General features: G+C 32.1%; 4 protein-coding genes across 7 annotated transcripts; 3 read left to right on the forward strand and 1 right to left on the reverse strand.

Annotated features, from left to right (window-relative positions):
* The first annotated feature begins 195 nt into the window (after positions 1 to 195).
* On the forward strand, positions 196 to 1,127 carry LOC107642229 (uncharacterized). The gene has a single exon (XM_016345523.3). The coding sequence runs from the start codon at positions 312 to 314 to the stop codon at positions 1,023 to 1,025; it is 714 nt and encodes a 237-aa protein (XP_016201009.1). The 5' UTR covers positions 196 to 311; the 3' UTR covers positions 1,026 to 1,127.
* Positions 1,128 to 1,249: 122 nt separating this feature from the next.
* On the forward strand, positions 1,250 to 5,699 carry LOC107642231 (DUF21 domain-containing protein At2g14520-like). The gene is made up of 12 exons (XM_016345524.3): positions 1,250 to 2,196; positions 3,192 to 3,268; positions 3,394 to 3,477; positions 3,584 to 3,697; positions 3,954 to 4,040; positions 4,123 to 4,262; positions 4,349 to 4,436; positions 4,515 to 4,588; positions 4,688 to 4,806; positions 4,901 to 5,157; positions 5,258 to 5,304; positions 5,401 to 5,699. Exons 1-12 carry the CDS (start codon positions 2,007 to 2,009, stop codon positions 5,555 to 5,557), a joined length of 1,434 nt encoding a protein of 477 aa, XP_016201010.2. The 5' UTR covers positions 1,250 to 2,006; the 3' UTR covers positions 5,558 to 5,699.
* An 848-nt stretch (positions 5,700 to 6,547) lies between these two features.
* Positions 6,548 to 13,643, forward strand: LOC107641540 (DNA primase). 3 transcript variants are annotated; one of them, XM_088487726.1, is made up of 14 exons: positions 6,548 to 6,765; positions 6,960 to 7,126; positions 7,689 to 7,858; positions 7,968 to 8,114; positions 8,244 to 8,295; positions 8,428 to 8,602; positions 8,964 to 9,046; positions 9,317 to 9,529; positions 9,911 to 10,027; positions 10,230 to 10,386; positions 10,605 to 10,712; positions 11,001 to 11,066; positions 11,158 to 11,384; positions 13,333 to 13,643. In XM_088487726.1, the coding sequence occupies exons 1-14, from the start codon at positions 6,681 to 6,683 to the stop codon at positions 13,423 to 13,425; spliced, it is 1,860 nt and encodes a 619-aa protein (XP_088343852.1). In that variant the 5' UTR covers positions 6,548 to 6,680; the 3' UTR covers positions 13,426 to 13,643. The 3 variants fall into 3 exon arrangements, with proteins under 3 accessions (XP_088343852.1, XP_088343853.1, XP_088343851.1); XM_088487727.1 differs by having other exon boundaries at positions 13,336 to 13,643; XM_088487725.1 differs by having other exon boundaries at positions 6,621 to 6,765; positions 6,960 to 7,174; positions 13,336 to 13,643.
* Positions 13,644 to 15,428: 1,785 nt separating this feature from the next.
* On the reverse strand, positions 15,429 to 19,953 carry LOC107644892 (uncharacterized protein At3g49140). 2 transcript variants are annotated; one of them, XM_016348844.3, is made up of 11 exons: positions 19,743 to 19,953; positions 19,473 to 19,566; positions 18,658 to 18,880; positions 18,260 to 18,362; positions 18,099 to 18,166; positions 17,812 to 17,979; positions 17,595 to 17,720; positions 17,107 to 17,433; positions 16,513 to 16,665; positions 16,051 to 16,146; positions 15,429 to 15,856 (listed from the first exon to the last, which is right to left on the reverse strand). In XM_016348844.3, exons 1-11 carry the CDS (start codon positions 19,822 to 19,824, stop codon positions 15,758 to 15,760), a joined length of 1,539 nt encoding a protein of 512 aa, XP_016204330.1. In that variant the 5' UTR covers positions 19,825 to 19,953; the 3' UTR covers positions 15,429 to 15,757. The 2 variants fall into 2 exon arrangements, with proteins under 2 accessions (XP_016204330.1, XP_020958924.1); XM_021103265.2 differs by having other exon boundaries at positions 17,107 to 17,397; positions 19,743 to 19,938.
* Positions 19,954 to 20,769: the final 816 nt, after the last annotated feature.

The following is a 20,769-nucleotide window of genomic DNA, read 5'->3' on the forward strand; positions in this document are numbered from 1 at the left end:
AATATCTCTGTTACTAACTTTATCATAGCATTATATCACATTTATAAGCTATATCAGTGTATTAATAGGTATTAATGTGTTTATTAATTCACCTTTTTATTAATAATGAATTGCTGTAATCATTTTCATGCTACATAAGAACTTCTTTCCAGAAGAATCATCCATACAACATCCTTTTCTTTTCATCCCAACAAATTTTCCCGCTCTCCAAAACCCTCCAAAGAAAACTAATCATTACCATATATATATATATAGAACAATATCATCATATCAATACCTCTTTCATAGTTCAGATCATTTAGGATTCCAAAATGGGAAACTGCTTGTTAGGGGGAATGTCAGAACCTGAAGGAGTAATCAAAGTGATAACATCAAATGGTGGCATCATGGAATTCACTGCACCAGTAACAGTGAATTTCATCACCAATGAGTTCCCAGGGCATGCCATTTTCCCAAGCCATGACCTCTTCTGGAAGCCATTGTCATCATTAGATGAGCTTGAACCAGGTCAGTCATACTACTTGCTCCCAATCAGCAGCAACAACAATAACAAAGAAGCTGAAGAATACCCTTTTGCCACGGCCACGGCCGGCTGCAGTATCGTCCGGCAAGGCCACGTCCGCTCTCGCAGTGTTCCTACAACTCCTCATCCTCCTCCATATAGAATGTCATTGGACTATCAGCCCCAGAAAGGAGCAGGGTTGCTCAAAACAAGAAGAATCTCCAAAGAAAACTTCTCTTGCAAGAAACTGACTAGTAAGAACAGTACTAGTACTAATAGCAGTAGCTGTAGGTTCTGGAAAGTGAAGCTGGCGATTACGCCGGAGCAGTTGCTGGAGATTTTGTCACAAGAGGCTAGGACCAAGGAGTTGATGGAGAGTGTGAGGATTGTGGCAAAATGTGGTGGGGTTTCATCTTGTGCAGGTTCTGCAGCAGCAAGCATAGTTTCTGAAGATTGGAGCCATTCAAGCAGTGGTAGAAGTGTTAATTCCTCTAAGATTGATGCTTTAGTACTAGACATTTAACTACAGCTACAAAACCACCTATGCTTCCTCCTTATGTATTTTTTTTCTTTTTTTTTGGATAGAATTTAGTTTAGAAATACAACTTATTCTCAAATTTTATGCCATGTTGTACAATCTCTGTGCGATTTATCTTATGGTAGTTGTGTTGCATGCTTTCAAGAATCATGATTATTCCTATACATATGTTCTGTTCATTTTAATCTGTTTGGAAAATTGGAAGATATGTGAACCCTCTTTTTTCTTTTATAATTAGTGATATAGCCTATTATATGGAGCAAACAATGCCTCATAAGATTATTGTAAGGAGCTTCTGCCATGTGAAGAAATCTCCTAATAAATAAGAATGTCCAAATGTCAAGGAGAGACTCAGAGAGTGCCTCTGGAGAACCATGAAATGGCAATGTAGAAATTGTTTTAGTAAATTATTCTTCAAAACTTAGTACTATTTGGGAGACTGGTATTATGATTGGTTCAAAATAAATTTGACTCTAGTACTAAAGCAATTACTGTGATAAATATTACATAGCATTATTATAAACTCATCAATTCAGAACTTTGAAGTCCTCATAAGTTATATCATATACCCCATTGGATAGATGAATGAATGTAATCATACCAAGCAAAGAAATTAGGAAAGGAATAAAAATTATGATGCTTTGAGTATTCTACTATAAGAAAATTATTCATTACCAAACTCACATAAATATTTTAGATTATGTCTTCAAATTTTAATATGCCTTCTACTATAGTTGCTTGACTTTTTTCTCTTAGTCTTAGGTAACTCTCAAGAGTCAGGAATTCATGATTTGGGGGCCTTTGACCAAAATTTTGGGATACCCTAACTTTGTATTTAAGTCTTTAGGCTTCCTTGAGGGAGCTATGTGTCTTGTGCTTAGTTACATTCCATTGTTGCAATAGCTTTTGTCATTGATCTAATTCTCTTTTACTTCTCCACTTACTTTCATCATCAAAAAATAGAATATGAGTTCATTCTTTGATGAACAGGCACCATGTTGTGGAACTCATTTTTGGGTTATGGTAATCATGTGTTGGATCTTTGTACTATTTGCTGCTATCACATCTGGTTTAGCTCTTGGGCTCTTGTCCTTTAGCCAAGTTGATCTTGAGGTTCTTGTTAAAGCTGGCCAACCTCATATTCAGAAAAATGCTGGTAAGTGAAATACAAATATACAGAGAAAGGGAAAAAGAAAAAGATAAAGTGAACATTTTTTGTATTAGCTTTTAGGAAGTACAAAAATATAAGATAGAATAGAACCAAACGATTTTATATTGTTTCATTTAATTATAAGAATATGAAAAAGTGACATATAAAATTATAAATCTAAATACTTTCCATTCTAAGAGGAATGAGTAATATTATTTGCATATTAAAAATAGATATCAAGTACTATTTATAAAAGAAAAAAAAAAAAGAAAAGTGGCATGGAATCTAAACTCTACCTAACACTTTCAAACATGTGGCTTTTAAACGCTATTTGACAACTATTTAAGATAGAAATATATACAAATATAAAAAAAAATGATACACCATTTTTGTTTTAAGAGACATTTACTTTATCCAAGTCTCTAAGGTAGCGTTTGTTTTGAGGTACTGTTTGTTCGCTCAGAGACTGGTACTAAAATTTCTGTCTCTGTCTCTAAAATTTCAGTATTTCAGTACCTCCAAAAAGTGAGGACACATGGGACTGAAATTTTTAGAGACAGAGACTGAAACTTTAATAATATTTTATACATAAAATACCTTCATTTGAATTAATTAATTCCAATTTTATTTTTTGTACAAATTAAATTAGAGTTTCATTCTTATTTTAATTTCTGTCTCCCACTTTGCACCAAACAGAATACTAAAATTTATTTCTGTCTCTGTCTCTTAGTCTCTCCGTCTTAGTTTTTCAGTCTCTGTCTCTCCACCAAACGCTACCTAATTTTTTATATACACATATACAATGTTAGTTGCTGGCTAATAATATAAAGTTTGTGAAAATATCTAACCAAATATTAATAATAAAAGAAAAAAAAATAGTAGAGGCTATAATTAAAGAAGAAATTTTGGAGAAGAAACAAACACTGAACTTGGAACCATTTGTCCCTCTATTTTGTTAAGTATTGAAAACTTCTTTTTTTTTTTTTTAATATTATTTGCAGCAAAGATTATGCCAATTATTAAGAATGAGCATTTACTTTTAAGCGCCCTCCTCATAGCTAAATCATTGGCATTGGAGGTATGTTCACATAAACTTTTCAGCTACTTTATACAACATTTGATTTTATCATTTATGTGAACAAGGCATGTTCCTCCATGTCCATTTTGGTATGATTAATCTAAATAAAATTTGTGTTATACAAGGGGGTTTCTGTTTCTATGGAGAAAATGTTCCCAGAGTGGCTTGCAGTAATCATATCAGCTACCCTTTTAGGTATCATTGCTGAGGTAAAATTTCTATACCTTTTATAGGAACATTTATACATAGATTCATAGTTATGTATATACATTTTTGTACTTTGTTTAATTTCTCATGTTACAAATTTGATCTTAGATTATCCCTCAAGCATTGTGCTCTAGATATGGTTTGAGTGTTGGGGCAACCATGACTCCCTTTGTGAAAGTACTTCTGTTGATTTTCTTCCCCATTGCATATCCAATTAGTAAGGTATACTCCTTTTATTGCTTAAATATTAAGTTACCATAGTTGACTCACTTAATAAATCATTGTATATCATTTTTCTTCTATTGGTAAATAATACTAAATTACATGGCATCAAAATTAGGATGAAAAGAAAAATGATTTCATTATATTAGCAGCATTTCGAAGATAATGAAAGTGTCACTTAATATATGACACTTGATTTGATACTCCTATATTTTGAAAACATGACATTTTAGATAAATTTAGCCCTGTTCTTTAGGTGTTGGATTGGCTTTTTGGCAAGGGGCATAGTGCACTTCTAGGAAGAGAAGAGCTCAAGGCTTTGGTTCATTTACATTCCAATGAGGTTAGTTTTTTTGTTTATTTATTGAGAAACTTTATCATACTTTTACTGCCACATGCTAAGGTTCATTTTCATTCATTATTAGGCAGGTAAAGGGGGAGAGTTGTCACTACATGAAGCTACAATAATTGCTGGAGCATTAGACTTAACTTTGAAGACTGCTAAAGATGCCATGACACCAATAAGTGAAACATTTTCTCTGGACATTAACTCCAAACTCAACATGTATGTCCTTCAATACATGTCTATCACTAATGCATAAAAGTGTTACTTTTACCTAAACTTAAATTTTGCTAATTCAATACTAATAGGCATACAATGGCCTTGATAATGAGCAAAGGTCACAGCCGTATACCAATTTATTCTGGAATACCAACAAATATTGTTGGTATTATCCTGGTAAGTAACCATATGAGTCATTTTGTTAATATGAAATATTAATATCTTTTGATGTTTGATTAAGCTTGTGCTTTTTAGGTCAAGAATTTAATCTTCTGTCGTCTGGAAGACGAAACGCCCATTAAACATATGACGATTAGGAGAGTTCCTAGGTATGGAGTTTATTGGTAAATCTGTCCATTTTTTTATAACTGCCAATTTGACAAAATTGGTACATTGAAAAATTAACATTGTTCCACAATGGCTAACAGAGTAGGTGAAAATTGGCCACTATATGAGATCTTGAATCAATTTCAAAAGGGTCAAAGCCATATGGCTGTTGTCATCAAGGGTGAAGTGAACATCAAAGATGCTGCAACTGATTCACATGGTATGATTCTATATGAATTAAGTCACATTCAGAAAATCATTAGGAGTTCAATGTTTTCATGACATTTTAGGCCATTTAACTATGGACTCTGCAGGACTTCGCGCCTTTGAAATGGTTGATTATACTAGTATGTCAACTGATGCATCAAATTTGACCTCACAAGAAACAGAATATTATAGTGCAACACTAAAGAATACCATGAAGCTAGAGGGTGACTCGGATGCATTGCGCGCAAGATCACGATGCGAAAGCGAAGCAAATGCATCATTTGAGAACGTGGAAGCTCTTAATGTTCATGAAGAAGTAATTGGGATAATAACATTGGAAGATGTTATGGAAGAGCTACTTCAGGTTAATTTAAGTAGTAATCATATACTATTAAGTTATGACATTGTTATATCCTCACAAATCTTTAGTACTAATAATGTTTTACTTGTTTAAAATTTTCAAGGATGATATACTGGATGAAACTGATCAATATGTTGATGTTCATCAAAAGTGAGAACAGTTTCATGCTCTAATAACTCCATAGCTACTCTAGCTTTAAAGTTTATACATATCTCATGCATTATGTTGCTCTATATTTTGTTTTAGTATCAAGATCAAACTGCAAAATCCAAGAAGAATGTCATCAGGGTCCTCCAGAAGATCCTCAAATTCTAATCAATGGTGGAGAAATTCAGACGCATCTCGAGTTTGCTTCTTAACTCCTACATATGTTTCACCCATTTCGGAAACTAACCAGAACTGAACAAGAGCCAAGTCTCTCCTCATGATTTGATTTTGATCCAAGGGGGAAGATGATAAATGTTGCTAAATCATCATAAGTTACAAAAGATTAATGTACTTTACATCATTTTTCTCTCATTCCTATTAGTACTATTAGTTTTATACATGTTCTAAGTCCTAACTTCATTAACAAACCAATACTCTTGAAAGGTTGAGTTTTTAGAAGACTCGTATCTTTTTTTCCTTTTTCGTGTAAGAGTCAAACGAATATAAACTTCTTTTCAAAAATAATTATATTTTTTTATTAATTATTAGTAAATTATAATAACTAACTACTAAGATGAAATGAAATTGATATATTTACGAGTCTTGCTAATATATGTGTTAAGAACACATTTTAAGAATCCGATAAAAAAAAATTGTTTTATCAAAAAGTTATTAAAAAGATAAATTTGTATACATTTATAATATACTGAATTCACCAAAAGCTGAAAAAAATTATATGAATAAATTACCATTTGTATCCATGAAAGATATAAACGCTGACAAATGTATCCATATAAGAATAAAACGACAATTGTACCCACGGAAGATAGCTTCCGTATGCCAAGAATACCCTAATGGACTAATTGTGTAACCAACGTCTGGGTACTCTTGGCACACGGAAGCCATCTTCCGTGGTTATAATTGTCGTTTTATTCTTATATGGGTACATTTATCAGCATCTGTATCTTTTATGAGTACAAATGGTAATTTATTCTAATTATATTATTATCTTAAAATGTATTGTGATTTGTGTGTGTGTGTGAGAGAGAGAGAGAACAAACTATGAAGTCAATGATTGGGGGACCTTGGACTTGGAGTCTTGGACACTTAAAGGTACTTCTGGGCCAATTTTTGGGTCCAATTTTTAAGATAGTGGCTAACAAAAAGCCCAACAATCGGACTAAAATAAAATGCCCCGGACATGAAGGCCCAATATAAAAACCCGAAGATTTTCCATTTCGTCCGCGGAATTCAAATTCCCGCCCCTTCAAAACAATCGAGAAGAGAAAACCATTACCTATTTTCCAGTCCGAGAAGAATTCTCATTTCTCAGAGAAGAACAAAAGAGAAAGAAGTAAACAGAAAAAAAAAAAAAGCATATGACAGGAATCAGAAAAAGTAATAACAGCATGGAGGACGTCGATCGCTTGTTTGCAAACTTCAAGTGCGGTTTATCCCCTCCCGGTACATATTCGCATTCTTATTTTCTGTTTGATTTTCTCGAGGAAATTCAACTAATCTTGGAAAGGACAAAAGAAAGAAAATAAAGAAGAAGAAACTATTTATACGCTTCAAATTTCGATTTGATATGAATTTGATAGTTCCTTTCATGTTGATGCTGCCGAGTATATGACTGTGAGAATGTATTGTTGTTTCAGCATCTGCTCTGAGAGAAAGGAAAAGAAGTAAGAGCAGATCTGAGAATGGCGGTTTGAGGAACGATGAATTGCCGTCACGATCTCCGGCAAGTGGTGGATCAGTTGGCGGAGAACAGAAAACGCCTTCAACATGCAGTAATGCGACAAACTTGCCGTCTTCAATCGAGGCATCATTGATCTGTATTCGCTTCTGTACTTCTACCAGCTCATCACAAGTACAATCATGTCTAGCAAATCTTTCTAATTTGTGGAATATTCTAATAAGATACTAACAGAATAAAGAATAAAAGCTGACTCACACATTCTAGAATAATAAAAGAAAAATGTAGAGTTATTGATCATCTTATTTGGTCTAATAATTGCCTCTATATTTTGTATGCTTCACCGATTACATATCGTTGTGTTGTGTCTTACTTGATGCTAATATAGTGGCTTGAAGTTGAACTCTACACAATTGTATAAGGTTCATCTTTTCTTTCCTTTATTATTTTTGAAATTTTCTTATTGAATCTTTTAATTCATTTAAGCTAACTATCACAATTAGTAGAGTAGCACTGCTCCAAATTTTGTCCGGTTTGCTATTAGGTTACGGATATTTTCTGTTTGAAGTGTAGATAGTGTATCCCCTTCAAGTATTTTTTGTTTGCTTCGTATAGTTCCTGAAGTTTGTATCCACATCTATGCAATTTAGCTCGTAGCAAATTAAATTACCTTGTCTTGAAATTTCAGCTAAAATCTGCAGCAGCTAAAGCAAAATGGTTTAATCCTGGGAAGCAGCTTTCTCCAATTGTATTCTATGGGTCTCCTTGTGGTGTGCCTCCCAAAAAACCAATCCGGTTATGGCGATTGCTACATGAGATTCGTCTTGATCTATCTCAGCAAAATAAATTGATGTCAAGGTTGTTATCCCGGATGCTGGTTCAACCTTTTACTGTGTTCACTTGTTTATTTTTGTTCTTATTTCGCTGTATCAGAATATGATTTGACTCCTGATTTGTATTTGTTTAGGAAGGAAGTTTGGGCTACGTTTCCAAGGCAGGATGAAGCAATGAAGTTTGCCAAAGACCAAGAGGATGTTCATGTTTTCAGCTATCAAGACCACTTCAATGGACAAAGAAGGTTCCTTGTGTCTACGTATACAGAATTCTGGCGAAGGTTGCTTTTCATATGTTTTGTTTCTTATATACTGTATTGTTTGTTACCAAATGACTAATGAGAGAGATTTATCATTTATGTCCCTATATTTTTGCATTACTGATGTATGTACTCTCTATATACTCTCAGGTACAAAAACATGGATTCAAAATTCCGTCATCACTATGAAGTCATTCAAGAGGTAATAAACTTGTTTGTTTCATATTCAATAATTTAACGGGGACAAATGGTAGTGGCATTGCAGTGATATTGGTGCATGAACAATTGAACATATTTACCTTTTCCACCGGTCCTAAAGTTTCTTTGCCTTCAGGGTTTACCATGCCACCTTTATTTTGACTTGGAGTTTGATAAGAGAGTCAACATTGGAAAGGATGGAGATGAGATGGTTGACCTCTTTATATCAGTAGTTCTAGAAGCCTTTCAGGAAAAATATTCAATCCATGGAAATCTTGATTGGATAGTAGAACTTGATTCTTCAACCAAAGGTATGGCTTTTTAGTGAGCTTTTGGTGTATGCTTATATTCCTTTTCTTGCAATGTTCGTGAATTCTTGGTTCTGAGGTTTTCTTATGTTCTTTATAGGTTCACATTTTTTTTATTTTTCACTCAATCTAATACATGGAAGATTTGTGTCTAACTGATCTCCATTGACACTGACACTGACAATTTGGCACTAATTGTTTTACCACTTAATAATCAACAATTAAGATTACATAGTTGAACTTTTGGACTGAGTGACACATTACGCACTTACTATTATAAGTAAAGTTGTTAAGCAACCATGACTTCAGTTCCAATTTTTAACAAATATGATACGAGCCTTATCATCTTTTATCTTATACACAGAGAAGTTCTCTCGTCATCTAATCATTCGCATACCAAAAGTTTCTTTTAAGGATAACTCTCATGCAGGAGCTTTTGTTTCCGAAGTAAGTATGAATACGCAGATCCTGTCTTGGCTAGAGAGAAATTTAGATCTTAATGGTTTCCTATCGATTATTGAGATTTCACTTCTTTCTTTCTCTCACTCTTGCATAAAGTGAGCCGTAGTTTGAATTTAATACAATAAGTATCATTAACGTTGAGTATTTTTTATGACAATGTTTTTGGAATATGCACCTTTCCTATGGTATTTCTTTTGTAGAAAACTAGAAATATCAACTACCAACCTTTGTCACTTCATGATGACGTGTTACCAGATATGCTCAAGAATTCAAAATGCAAGGGAGACAGATAAAAGCTTTGAAAAATTGTTTATTATGAAAGATTCAAGCTGCAATGGATCTACAAGCCATCTTTTTGTGGACACCGCTGTATATACTCGGAATCGTTGTTTCCGCCTTTTCTTATCTTCAAAGGCGGGAAAGAGTTCTTTTCTTCTACCAACAGGGCGATTCAAGTGTAAGAACTTGGTATGGTGTTTCATCTAAATTTCTATTTCAAATTGCACTATCAAAATAGTTTTATTTAGAAGCAGGTTCGTTCAAAAAATAGGAAAGAAAACCCAACTTTTTTTGGGGATAAAAAAGAAGAATTTTATTAAGATAGAAAACATAAATATTCCAGTTTCGATTGTGTAATATGGAATAGGACCGAACTGAAACAGTGTAAAATTTTATCATCTAAAATGTCCTGTTGACAGAGTTCTAGACTTCTAGGATCATACTAATGTAGATTTCTCGGTATTATGAGAAAAATAGTGTATGTATGACTGCATTCCGTGTATTGTTCTCGATGCAGATTTTTTTTGTTCACTAGGTTATTTTTTTTGTTACAATATCTCTAAGTGACAGGATGAAGAAGAAGTGTTTAAGGCTTCCTTGATTTGCAATATGGATGTTGATTGTGAAAAGCTTTTGGTCTGCAAACCAGACCTCGATTGTGTAAAGACTCTGCATTTTGATACAGAGGTAGTTTTGCTCTTTAAATAAATTTAATAAAAAGACGTTCACGGCATCAAATTAGTTTACTCTCAGCTCAAAAATATTACTAACTATAAAATTGCAGCATACCTTTAATTTCAATTTGTAAAATTTATTTATTTATTATAATACAACTTTTTAAATTTGGTATGTGCTTAGAAAAGTCGTTTATCACGTTATATTTTGACAGCTGAATTGCAATTCTGGAAATTCATGCCAAATTCCTTCGGAGTTTACGCTGAATACTTGCGGCAGTGAGGTTTCAACAACATACTTCGTTGGAAATTCTCCATTCCCATTTCTGGACAGATTTATTCTATCTGTGGCCTCTGTTGGAAATATACCAGGCATGCTTTGTTATATCATATTTTCGATATGCATAGATTTCGTCTTCACAAATTCCTCGCACTCCCATGCTATCTATTGGATAATGTCTGCTCTCATTTTTTCTGTTTCCACAATTACTGTTAACTTCCAGATATTTTGTTTCATACTATCACTGAACTTTGAAGCTCCAGGTTTCAATCTGATCCTGCTCACTGCTGATAGTTTGCTGCAATTATAGGAAAAATACACAGCTGGTATTTATTCTCCGAATTTGGGTTGATGGTTTACAGCATGACAAAAAATAGATACTGTGAGCGAATTGGCAGACACCATAAAAGCAATAATGGTAATTTTCCTGGAAGTGCTTACTCTTTTGCATGTATTTTTTTCTACTCAACTACAGTCTGCACATTCGTGAAGTTTAAATTATGTCCCTGTTATGAGTTCTTTATGTTAGGCAGGAGGTTTCTTGACTTATAATTATGGTTGTAAATGTAGCTAGGTCAGGAACATTACTCATGTTTCTGTCTCACAAAAATGGCTGCACCTGTCCTGCACCATATGTGTTTCATTTCATTGTTTATCTGAATGTAACTTACCAATACGTTTGATATGATTTTCTTTACTGGTACAGTGATATATGTCGTTGATCTGAGAAGGGCAGTATATTACCAGAAATGTCATGATCCTGATTGCAGAGGTTAATATGATTTTCATTTTAACATATATGGAAGACTCTTTTGACACGCAATTCTTAACTCCGTTATTAACATGCTAACCAATGGGACCAGGGTACAGATCTCCCTTGCGACAAATTCCAGTTCATGTCTTCGCCAATTCTTCCGTTGTATGTGGTTCTGAGATATTAGATGATGAACAGACAATAGATAATGAGAGAGAAAATATTTTACAATATGAAGGGGATGTCGACGACAACTGCAATGATTCTTGGTGGCTAGATGTCGTGAAAGTTGCCGAAGAGATTGAGAAGCAAACCAAGACAGAACCGAGCACTGTGGTTTGTCCATCTTACTCGTATTTAAAATGCAGTTAAATAAATAAAAAATGCTTCGTTAAAAAACTATAGGCAATGCTTTGATCGGTCTTGTTATAAAATGCGGACCAATTTGGAATAAAACTGGAAGGACTAAGCTCCTGTTTAGGTAAACAACTTAATTAAGTTTCTTTTGAAAAAATAGTTTAAATAATAAATGACTATATTAAAAATAGCTTATAAATAAGTTATTTTGTACTTTGATTTTTAGTTCTAAAAGTGCTTATTTTATAAAAATGTAGTAAAAAGTATTAGTATTATGAGAGAAGTCATTTTCTCCTAAATAGCTTCTTAGAAAGCCACAATTTAGTTTTCAAAATTGCACCAAGACATTAATACTACTACTTTTCATAAATCAAAAGCTAAAAAAAGTTACTTTTGAAGCTTCCCAAACGGACCATAAGTCTAGAAGAATGAAATTTGGCAGTATCAAATAAAAGAGTTAACTACTCGTATTCGAAAAAAAGTTTTGAAAAATAGTATTGATAAAATAGTCTTTGAAGAATTTGAAAATATGAAAAAAAATCAATAAATACAAGAGTTTAATTTTGATGTAGTTTTATATAATTGTGTTATCATATCTATTCTCTTGAATAATCATTTATACCGTCAATATGAAAGTAATTTTTACTAATGTGGTGTTACATCATTCATATTATATATTTTTTTGTAAGTAAAAAAAAAAATTCATATTTAGCAAATGGCTTATTTGTTAGGTTTAAATTTGTGATAATATTTAAATATTTAGAAGGTGCACAAAAAAATTCAGAAAAAAATTTGATCTCTAAATTTTTTTATTTTTCAAAAAAATGTGGTCATTCACAATAATGTTTAAAAAAATTTACTTGACAAAAAATTATAAAATTTTCAGAATGAAAAGATTTTATTTTTCTAATTATGATCATAAAAATTTGCATCAAAATTTCATGTCTGAAGTTTTTTAGAATATATAATATTTAATTTTTTTGTCGTCTTTTTAAATCTTAAGGATTTATTTATCGTTAATATTTTTTGGGGTTTGTTTTATTAACAATGAATATTTTTTTATACTATTTTAATAGCTTACTCTCAAATAAATGACATTAGAAAAAATTTCTATCACAAAAAAGAGACCATGAAAAAAAATATCCAAAAATTTAGGTGCATATAATATAGATAAGCAAACCAACAAAAATGAGAAAATAATAAAATCGTATAAAAAATATTAGGCACACGTTAAAATTTAATTATTATGTATTTATGTATAAATATATTTGTCATTAAATTTATTTTTAATGTATATTTTTTATTTTAATATATATTTCATATCAATAACTGATTTAGTGATTAATTTTTTATGTATATGTAGTATGATTGCGTGATTGTTTTTGCATATACTTAACATGATTGAATACGATTTTAGACTTATTTCATTTATTTAATTTTTGACTATTCACAAAAGATAATAATAATTTGAAAGGAAAATTATTTTGCGTAAAATAACTATAACTTTAAAAAGTGAAAAGATTTCATTTTCCTCCTCATATTTGGAAAAAATATCAAAGTTTAATATTAAATTATATTAAAAAAATTGTGTACGTTAAAATTAATAATTTATTTTTAATGTGTATTATATATTTTAATATGTATTTTATATTAGTTAATTTTAGATAGCCTAACATAATTAATGCAAAAACAGTTATTAAATAGTTATTTGTAAAAAAATATATAATGAAATATAAAATATAAATTAAAAAGATGTAAAATAATATATGTATGTATTGATAGTAATTTTTAAAGTATATATATTACTTTTTAATCAAATTTTGTTTTATTTTTACATACATTTCCTAAACATTATCCAAAAATGAAATGCTTACACTATTTATCACTTATAAATATAATTTTTTATTTTTATTTTTTCCTGAAAGAGAAGATAATCGATGATGACGACGGAGATGTTGAATGGTGGTTAGCGGTAGAAAGGACTGCATCTCAGGCGGAACTGACAACTTCCATGAACTAATTCAGGATAGGATAATTGATGTTCATTAAGCCAAAGTTATTGTAAATAATCTATCTTTTTAGGATACTCTAGCAGTGAAGAAGAGGTCAGTGATACGTCATATACTCATATGATAGACGGTTCTTCACTTCAGCTGAGAGATTCTAGATTTGTTATAATGATGCAATCCACGGCTATATAAATGCTTCTTGAGGATATAAATATTAAATAATCGTTTAGCTCTAGTTCAAAAGAAAAAACAATAAACAGAGTGGCCGACATTTTATTTCATTTTTATTTTTTGGTTATTCTTTTACAATTTGGTTTGGCAACTTCAATTTTTCAGAAAGTTTAACAAAATTAGTTTTTGAAAAGTAATTTTTCAAAAAATTATAATAGCTATATTTAGTAAATTAAATATAATTTTTAGTAAGTATAAATAACAATAATTATGTTTAGTAAGATCATTTTTAAAATTTAAGACAATCATAATAGACAGAAATAAAAAAAATTTGTTCGTAACTAAAAATAACTAACTGAAGATAATTTTAAATATTTATTAATGTATAATATATATTAGATATTTTAATTTTAATAAATACAAATTAGCTTTAAAAAATATCTCAACTTTTTAAAATTACAAGCACATGTACAATCACAATTTTATTTATTTATCAAATACCAATTAAAAACACAAACTACTCTCAAAAAATTTTTGGCAAATTAGGTCCATGTAAGGAACACGAGACAGAAAATAAGCTAAATATATATTTATTTTTTAATTATAACGCCATATTGCCATGATCAATTAAGTGGCACGCACGGAAGTGAAAACCTTGAAAGTAGAAACTCTTTCATTTACAAGCCTTAAAATTCGGGCAATTTACTTAAATGAAATAAACGGATGAAATGTTTACGCAATTACAACATTTAAAAATTATTTAGCTTTGTGTTCTATTACAATTCTATGAAATTTGTGAAAACCTCTTACGTTTTAGTGTTTACACATAAACTATGATAACCTACCACTGTTTATGAAGACAACAATATAAACGTAAATCTTGGTAATTTACCACAGTTTATAAAGAGAAGATATGTACACATAATCTGTGGTAACCTGCCATGGTTTATGATGAATAAAAATTCTATATATACACGGTGAATCTCATTCAGTTGTAGAGGAGCATTTTCACAAAGGTAAGTGAGGATGAGAGTTTCTTAGTACTAGTACATTGTTCTGGAAAAATTTAAAGAAGCAAGAAATATTGTGTGAAGTTCACTGACAAAATATATTTATCCGTCATCAAGTACTTTGTCAAATCTAGTGTGTCATCAAGTACTTTGTCAAATCTAGTGTGTGGGAAGGAGTTAGGGTTTCTAGTTTTTCTATATATATATATATGGGTGGTGAAGTGACTAAAGCCAATATAAAAAATAAATTATTAAGAGTGTTTAAGTAATTTAATATATTCGTGGATGATGGAAAATACGGGGACGGGGACAGGGATCCCCACTCGGGTCCTCGCACCTGCTTCAAGAGAATTTTACCCCCCGTCCCGCAGGAAAAATTCTCCGCCATCGGGACCCCATTCAGGGCGGCCCGCAAGGATCCCTGCCTCCTGGAAATTTTTGACACCCCTACTTATATTGTTGTCTTTATAAACCTTGATAGATTACCACGGTTTATGTGTAAACACTAAAACGTGGGAGGTTCTACGGATTACATAGAATTGTAAAAGAATACAAAGATAAACAATTCTCAAATGTTGAGATTGCGTAAACATTTCATCCCTTTATTTCATTTAAGTAAATTGCCCTAATTTTGGCGTTTGTAAATGAAAGAGTTTCAACGGTCAAGGTTTTCACTTCCGTGTGTGCCACTGAATTGATCATGGCAATATGGCATTACAATTAAAAAATAAATTATATATTTAGCTTATATTCTGTCTAATCTCTCATGTTGCTTACGTTTTCAGACCTTAGAATAGTCAACTAAGGTTGAGTTCAATACTTCAGCGAATGTGTACATCAAAATACATCCACAGTATAAAATATGTTAAAATATAAAAAATAAGTTAAACAATAGATGTATTTAACTATTTATACATAAATATATGGTGATGGTGGCTGATTTTGTGTGCACATAATATGCTTTTGTAAAAAAATGTTGAATAGTGTAGGAAACAACTGCGAAAAATAATTACTTTAAAACAATTAAATGCGATACAAAATTACATCACCTGATTTGCTCCGCATGCATGGCTGGCCATTACTTCTATACACAATCATTGGCCAATGGCATATAGACATACAAGTACAAAACTTACTCGAGATAATCAGAAGATTTCGGCTTTCATTTGGAGGGGGGTGCTTCGTTTTTTGCAGCTTTTGGGTGATTTATAGGAAATAATAATTCATTGAGTTGTCTCTCTGCACTGTACTCTGAAGTGGCCTGTAAAGTAAATTGAAATGAATGATAGTGGGGGTCAAGAGAGAAGCCCGTTTTCTTTTCTAAAATGTGAGTCAAAGATATGCAAAACCTTTTAGCTGGAGTTTGGAGGAGGTATAATGCACGGCAATACTAATATCCAAACTTGAAAAAAATTAAGACATCAGAACTTGTAGCTATGAAATAAACTCATATACCCTCTTTTTGAATGTAAATCTCAGGGTTTGAACTTGAGCTCCTGAACAAACTCTTAGATCAAACCCAAGGGAGTCTACAGAAATAAGTTGTGCCTCCTGCAACAAATTGAAACAAGAAGATCAAATTGATCATAACTGGTTGTAATGAAAAGTAATATTTCTAAATAGATATTAATGAAAAGCAATAAGGTAATGGATTACATTGTTCTTAACTGTTTGATTAAATTGAGAAAGATAACTTTACGTATTAATGACAAAATGAATCAAACCCAACTCTATGCTAACTTGCATAACATAACCAGTTAACTATTCCAACTGGCAAGAAAAATGTTTATAGAAAATTACTCGATCAGTTCTTAATTAATTGTACCAAAATAGTGAAGATGACAATTAATTAAGAATGCAGGGAGTACACAGTAAAAAGAGAGCCTAAAACAAACTATTCAAGAGTTTATTTAATACCTCTACTTGGATACTCTTGTATCTCCAACACACAGACTTAAAGGCCTGTAAGGTCTTTTCCCCATCAGCTTTCAAACGAGCTATGATTTTGGAGGCTGAGTGTGCAAGGGCATCAGGTTGAGCTTTGCTGTAGTCTTCTATTTCAACGTCAGTCTGCAGAAAACCAGATTAACATTTTATTTTCCAACAAAAAGGCCAAATAACACGTACTATGCACAGGCATCAAAGTGCAATATTATTAGGTATTGTATACATATTACGCATATGGATGAAGAATGTGTCTCACTAATTACACTAGGCTAAAAAGGCTAAAAAGTAGGACATTTAGTTTCTGCTAATTAATGTAATTCCAACATCTAATCTGTGTGACTGCTTAGTTTAACCATTGTATTAAAGAGTTAGAGAATTTTTTTTTTTTTCATAATATAACCCATAGAACATGAAGCAACAAAAACTCTGGTTGATATATCTTGGTGCAATGGTACTATCCATTGAACACCAAAATGTCAGAAATTGCTAACTAAAACATCAGTACCATTGAATTACATTGTGCATAATCAATTTGTGCTTGTTCAGAATATAACCAAAACTTACAGGATGTCCATGTGCTGAAATCACTTGAATCTTAATCATCTCCAATTTGTAAAATGAAGTCTCATTGAAAGGCAAATCACTATTCTCATTATTCTCCACCTGTTCTGCTGTATTATCTTTAGATGACATTGAGTTATGCACATGACCATTAATAACACCGATTTCCCCCTTTACAGATTCAGTTATGTCAGAATTATTTGATTGATTGGTAGATAGATGCTTTTGTATTGTAGAATGTTCTTCAATAAAAGCAGGTCTTATAACCCCTTGGATAGCTACACAAGCTGGAGGCTGCTCCATCCAATCAATTGGATCATCAGAAGCACTCTAGAAAATAATAATATATAATATAATAAAAAAGTTAATTTGTAGCAATAAATCAAGTAAATTTGCAATGGAAAAGATGCTATGTCAAGGCCTTTAACTTAGAAGACACAAATTCATACTTCCAAACTCCATATGATGAACATTCTAACACTAATTGATACCTCAGCCAATTTTTTGGCAAAATACATTGGATGAGAAGAGCGCATAGTCTCCAACTTTGCCCAGTCTTCAAGTGTTTCATCTGCATCTTCTTGCTCATCGTTGTCGGAAACAACAGTCACCCATTCCTGCAAATACGAGTATAACAAATTAATGGATAGTTTAGAAAGGAAAGCTTAGGAATAACCTTAAAAATAAAATTTAGAAGTAAATTCAGACCGAATCATATTCTTCATTCTCATCCTCATCTTCATCCTCTTCATCACTGTCATCTGTATCATCAGTATCTTGATCATCAATTTCTTCAATCCCAAAACCAATTTCTGAGGGACCTGATAAGTCCATCTCAGACAACATTTCCATGGCATCCACACCAACAATAACTTGCTACAAGGTACAGTAAGAGCAACACAACCAAAAAATCATTAAATGTTAAAGAGACACAATTGTCACTTTTCTAAGGAAATTATGGGGCACCATATAAAATATTAAAGACACGATCATACCACAAAATTATTCTCTGAAGTTAGAGATTGCAAAACATCATCACTGTTCTTCACCTGGAAGTATATATCTGCAATGCATATAGCATTTGATTTGATGGATGAAGCTTCTCAGCATGAAACAACTAATACATAAGAAATTATATCATATGGCCTTCACTTACTTCCTCGATCATCAGTCAAATAAGGCATATCTGGCCAAACAACATTTTCATGAACCACATCGTTAATCACACTTGTGAACATCAGTGTTGCTTTGCTGTTAACCTAAAAATGGTATGCGTAAGTAATTTTTAGCTATGCATTCTACATTGCAATGACGAGAATGAAAAGCAATGGATGTGCTGCTTGATATATATTTCCTCAAATTCAGCTAATCAACTTTTTCAGAACATGAGTTTATATTGTGCTTGATGCCATATTACAATAAGTGAGACCACACATTTATTCCAAAGAGTGAATTTCTTCTTTCCCTACGTCATACAAATAGCGTTTCAATATGAAGCCTAAATGGCTAAATGTTTCCCAAATTATAGTTGCAAAAATTGATATAAATTTATACCTCAATAATTGTTCTACTTGTTTCTGCTGCTGTAAGCCTAGCATCTTCAGTATTCTCAGATGTTGACATGGCAATTTCTTCAAATGGATGATAGGATGACTTTTCATCTTTCTTGACAGGATCCTGAGGCGAGCCCAGATTCTCTGATGATACTCGAATTCTATTCTTTACATATTTGTTTCTTTTTATGAATGGAGTGCCAGTGTATTTTTGACGTCTTATCCTATATAATAATATAAATTCATTATGTATTGTTCTATTCATAACATTTAACATTAGAGAGGTAGAACAAAATTTCAACATAAATAGACAGCTAGAATTGAAGCATCACAATATTTTTACATTTTGTGAACTCATCACATTCTAAAGTATTTCCACTGACAAAAAAGAAAATAAGAAAGACAAAACAGTAAGAACGAAAACATAACCAGAAACTTCGCTACAATGGAGAAGATTATATTACAAATGCGCAAGACATGCTCCCGTCGGTAATTACAAATATTTTTCAGTGCTAGAATGCAAAATTCAATTAAAATATAACGTGTGTTTATCAATCATTTAGGAGCGTTTAGATAAACTAATATTAGAGTTCAAAATAACTTCTAACCAAACATTTTCCTCAGACAAAGTGACAAATGCATCAGAAGCTAGTCAGCTACTGATACTTAGCTTCTGAAAAAAGTTATTTATACTTTTACTGAATTTTTCTGGATCAACAAAAACAAAAAGGAAAAACCAATAGCTGTTGTTTGCATCTCTATCCTCAAGTTCGTAGAATAGCAGATCAGAAAAATGAACTGTTAAATCGAACATACCACGGAGCTTCGAAACCGCACGTACATGCAAGCTGGTACGAAGCAACGGAACCTGCTGCATTTACATCATCGGCACTCCACAGTGATCTTTTATCTGAAAAAATAAAATAGAGAGAGAACTTGTAAGTGAAACGAAAGAGCGCACAAATCAAAACTAGCAAAACTACAAAACGTTGTCGTTTCTAAAATCGCAGTCCGAATCATACAAGAGATAGTAACTGCTTTAGAGAGAGAGAGAAAATGCGTGTTGTGTGTGTAAAGAGAGAGTACGAAATCCAGCGGCGGCGGCGGCGGAGCGAGTGGCGGAAGCGGAGGTAAATCGGACAGCGATCGATGGCTCGATGATCATCATTCTTTGTCAGTTATCGCTCGCTCGCGCTCTCTCTCTCTCGCTCTCCCTCTCTCCCTCTTTTGAGAGATCCAAAACGCTCAGCTTAGCTTACTACTAGTAATAGATGAGGATGAGGTGCTCTTTGCTTTTGGGGCTTTGTTAAGCTACGCCCGGAAATATAATAAAATTTCTACTCTAGCGACACGTGTCTTCCTTTAAGTGGTTCCTACAAGAGGGTACTAAAATATCAATATAATTTTAAAACCATGTGAAAAGTCAAATTTAGCCCACTAATTTCTTAAACCAAGTTATCGTACATTAGGGTGTGCATGGGCGGGTGAAACCGGGTTTGATGTGATCCAGATCTGATCTAAAATATATACTGGACCTATTTGTTAGACCCAAATTCGACCCGATGAAACTTATAAACTTTCGTGCCACGATTATATCGGATAAAAACCGGGCCGTTAACATTATATTACCTTGATACCTTCTTGTAAGTTAACATGTAAAAATATCCAAATTTCCAAGACTCCAATCATTATTTGACATGGTAAAATTTACTTAGAAAAATATAATAAAAACCAACTATTCTCTAAAATTAAAGCATAACCATAATCAATACTAATATTGCCTAACAACACCAAATATTTAAATCAATACAAATAACACAAGATTATGCATTAGTCTAAAATCTTATGCATTTTAAACATAAAATATTAACTTATAGTCTTATATATAATGACTAAAAATACAAAATATTAAAGTTTACAACACTTAAATTTCACATAATAATAACCATCATCCATCACTAATAACACAAAATATTAATTATGTATGATGACCACCAATCAGGGATGGATTTAATCTTAATAGAATACATGAAGAGTTAGGTTATATATTACTAATTATTGGTTAAATATATTGAGGATTTTATTTGAATGTATTAATTATTATTGGAATTGA

The sequence above is a fragment of the Arachis ipaensis genome, chromosome B5 (assembly GCF_059453495.1).
Source record: "Arachis ipaensis isolate K30076 ecotype BB chromosome B5, ASM5945349v1, whole genome shotgun sequence".
Classification (NCBI taxonomy): Eukaryota; Viridiplantae; Streptophyta; class Magnoliopsida; order Fabales; family Fabaceae; genus Arachis; species Arachis ipaensis.

What these genes read in the sequence shown, in the direction of transcription:
- LOC107644892 (XM_016348844.3), bottom strand. Translation starts at nt 19,824, where the DNA reads ATGATGATCATCGAGCCATCGATCGCTGTCCGATTTACCTCCGCTTCC. An exon ending in TGCGGTTTCGAAGCTCCGTG is followed by an intron (nt 18,881 to 19,472) that starts GTATGTTCGATT and finishes ATTATTATATAG; the next exon opens with GATAAGACGTCAAAAATACA. An exon ending in ACAAGAGTATCCAAGTAGAG is followed by an intron (nt 16,147 to 16,512) that starts GTATTAAATAAA and finishes AATTTGTTGCAG; the next exon opens with GAGGCACAACTTATTTCTGT.
- LOC107641540 (XM_088487725.1), top strand. Translation starts at nt 6,681, where the DNA reads ATGACAGGAATCAGAAAAAGTAATAACAGCATGGAGGACGTCGATCGC. An exon ending in GATTCAAGTGTAAGAACTTG is followed by an intron (nt 9,530 to 9,910) that starts GTATGGTGTTTC and finishes TCTAAGTGACAG; the next exon opens with GATGAAGAAGAAGTGTTTAA. An exon ending in CTCTGCATTTTGATACAGAG is followed by an intron (nt 10,028 to 10,229) that starts GTAGTTTTGCTC and finishes ATATTTTGACAG; the next exon opens with CTGAATTGCAATTCTGGAAA.
- LOC107642231 (XM_016345524.3), top strand. Translation starts at nt 2,007, where the DNA reads ATGAGTTCATTCTTTGATGAACAGGCACCATGTTGTGGAACTCATTTT. An exon ending in CTAAATCATTGGCATTGGAG is followed by an intron (nt 3,269 to 3,393) that starts GTATGTTCACAT and finishes GTGTTATACAAG; the next exon opens with GGGGTTTCTGTTTCTATGGA. An exon ending in TTCATTTACATTCCAATGAG is followed by an intron (nt 4,041 to 4,122) that starts GTTAGTTTTTTT and finishes ATTCATTATTAG; the next exon opens with GCAGGTAAAGGGGGAGAGTT.
- LOC107642229 (XM_016345523.3), top strand. Translation starts at nt 312, where the DNA reads ATGGGAAACTGCTTGTTAGGGGGAATGTCAGAACCTGAAGGAGTAATC.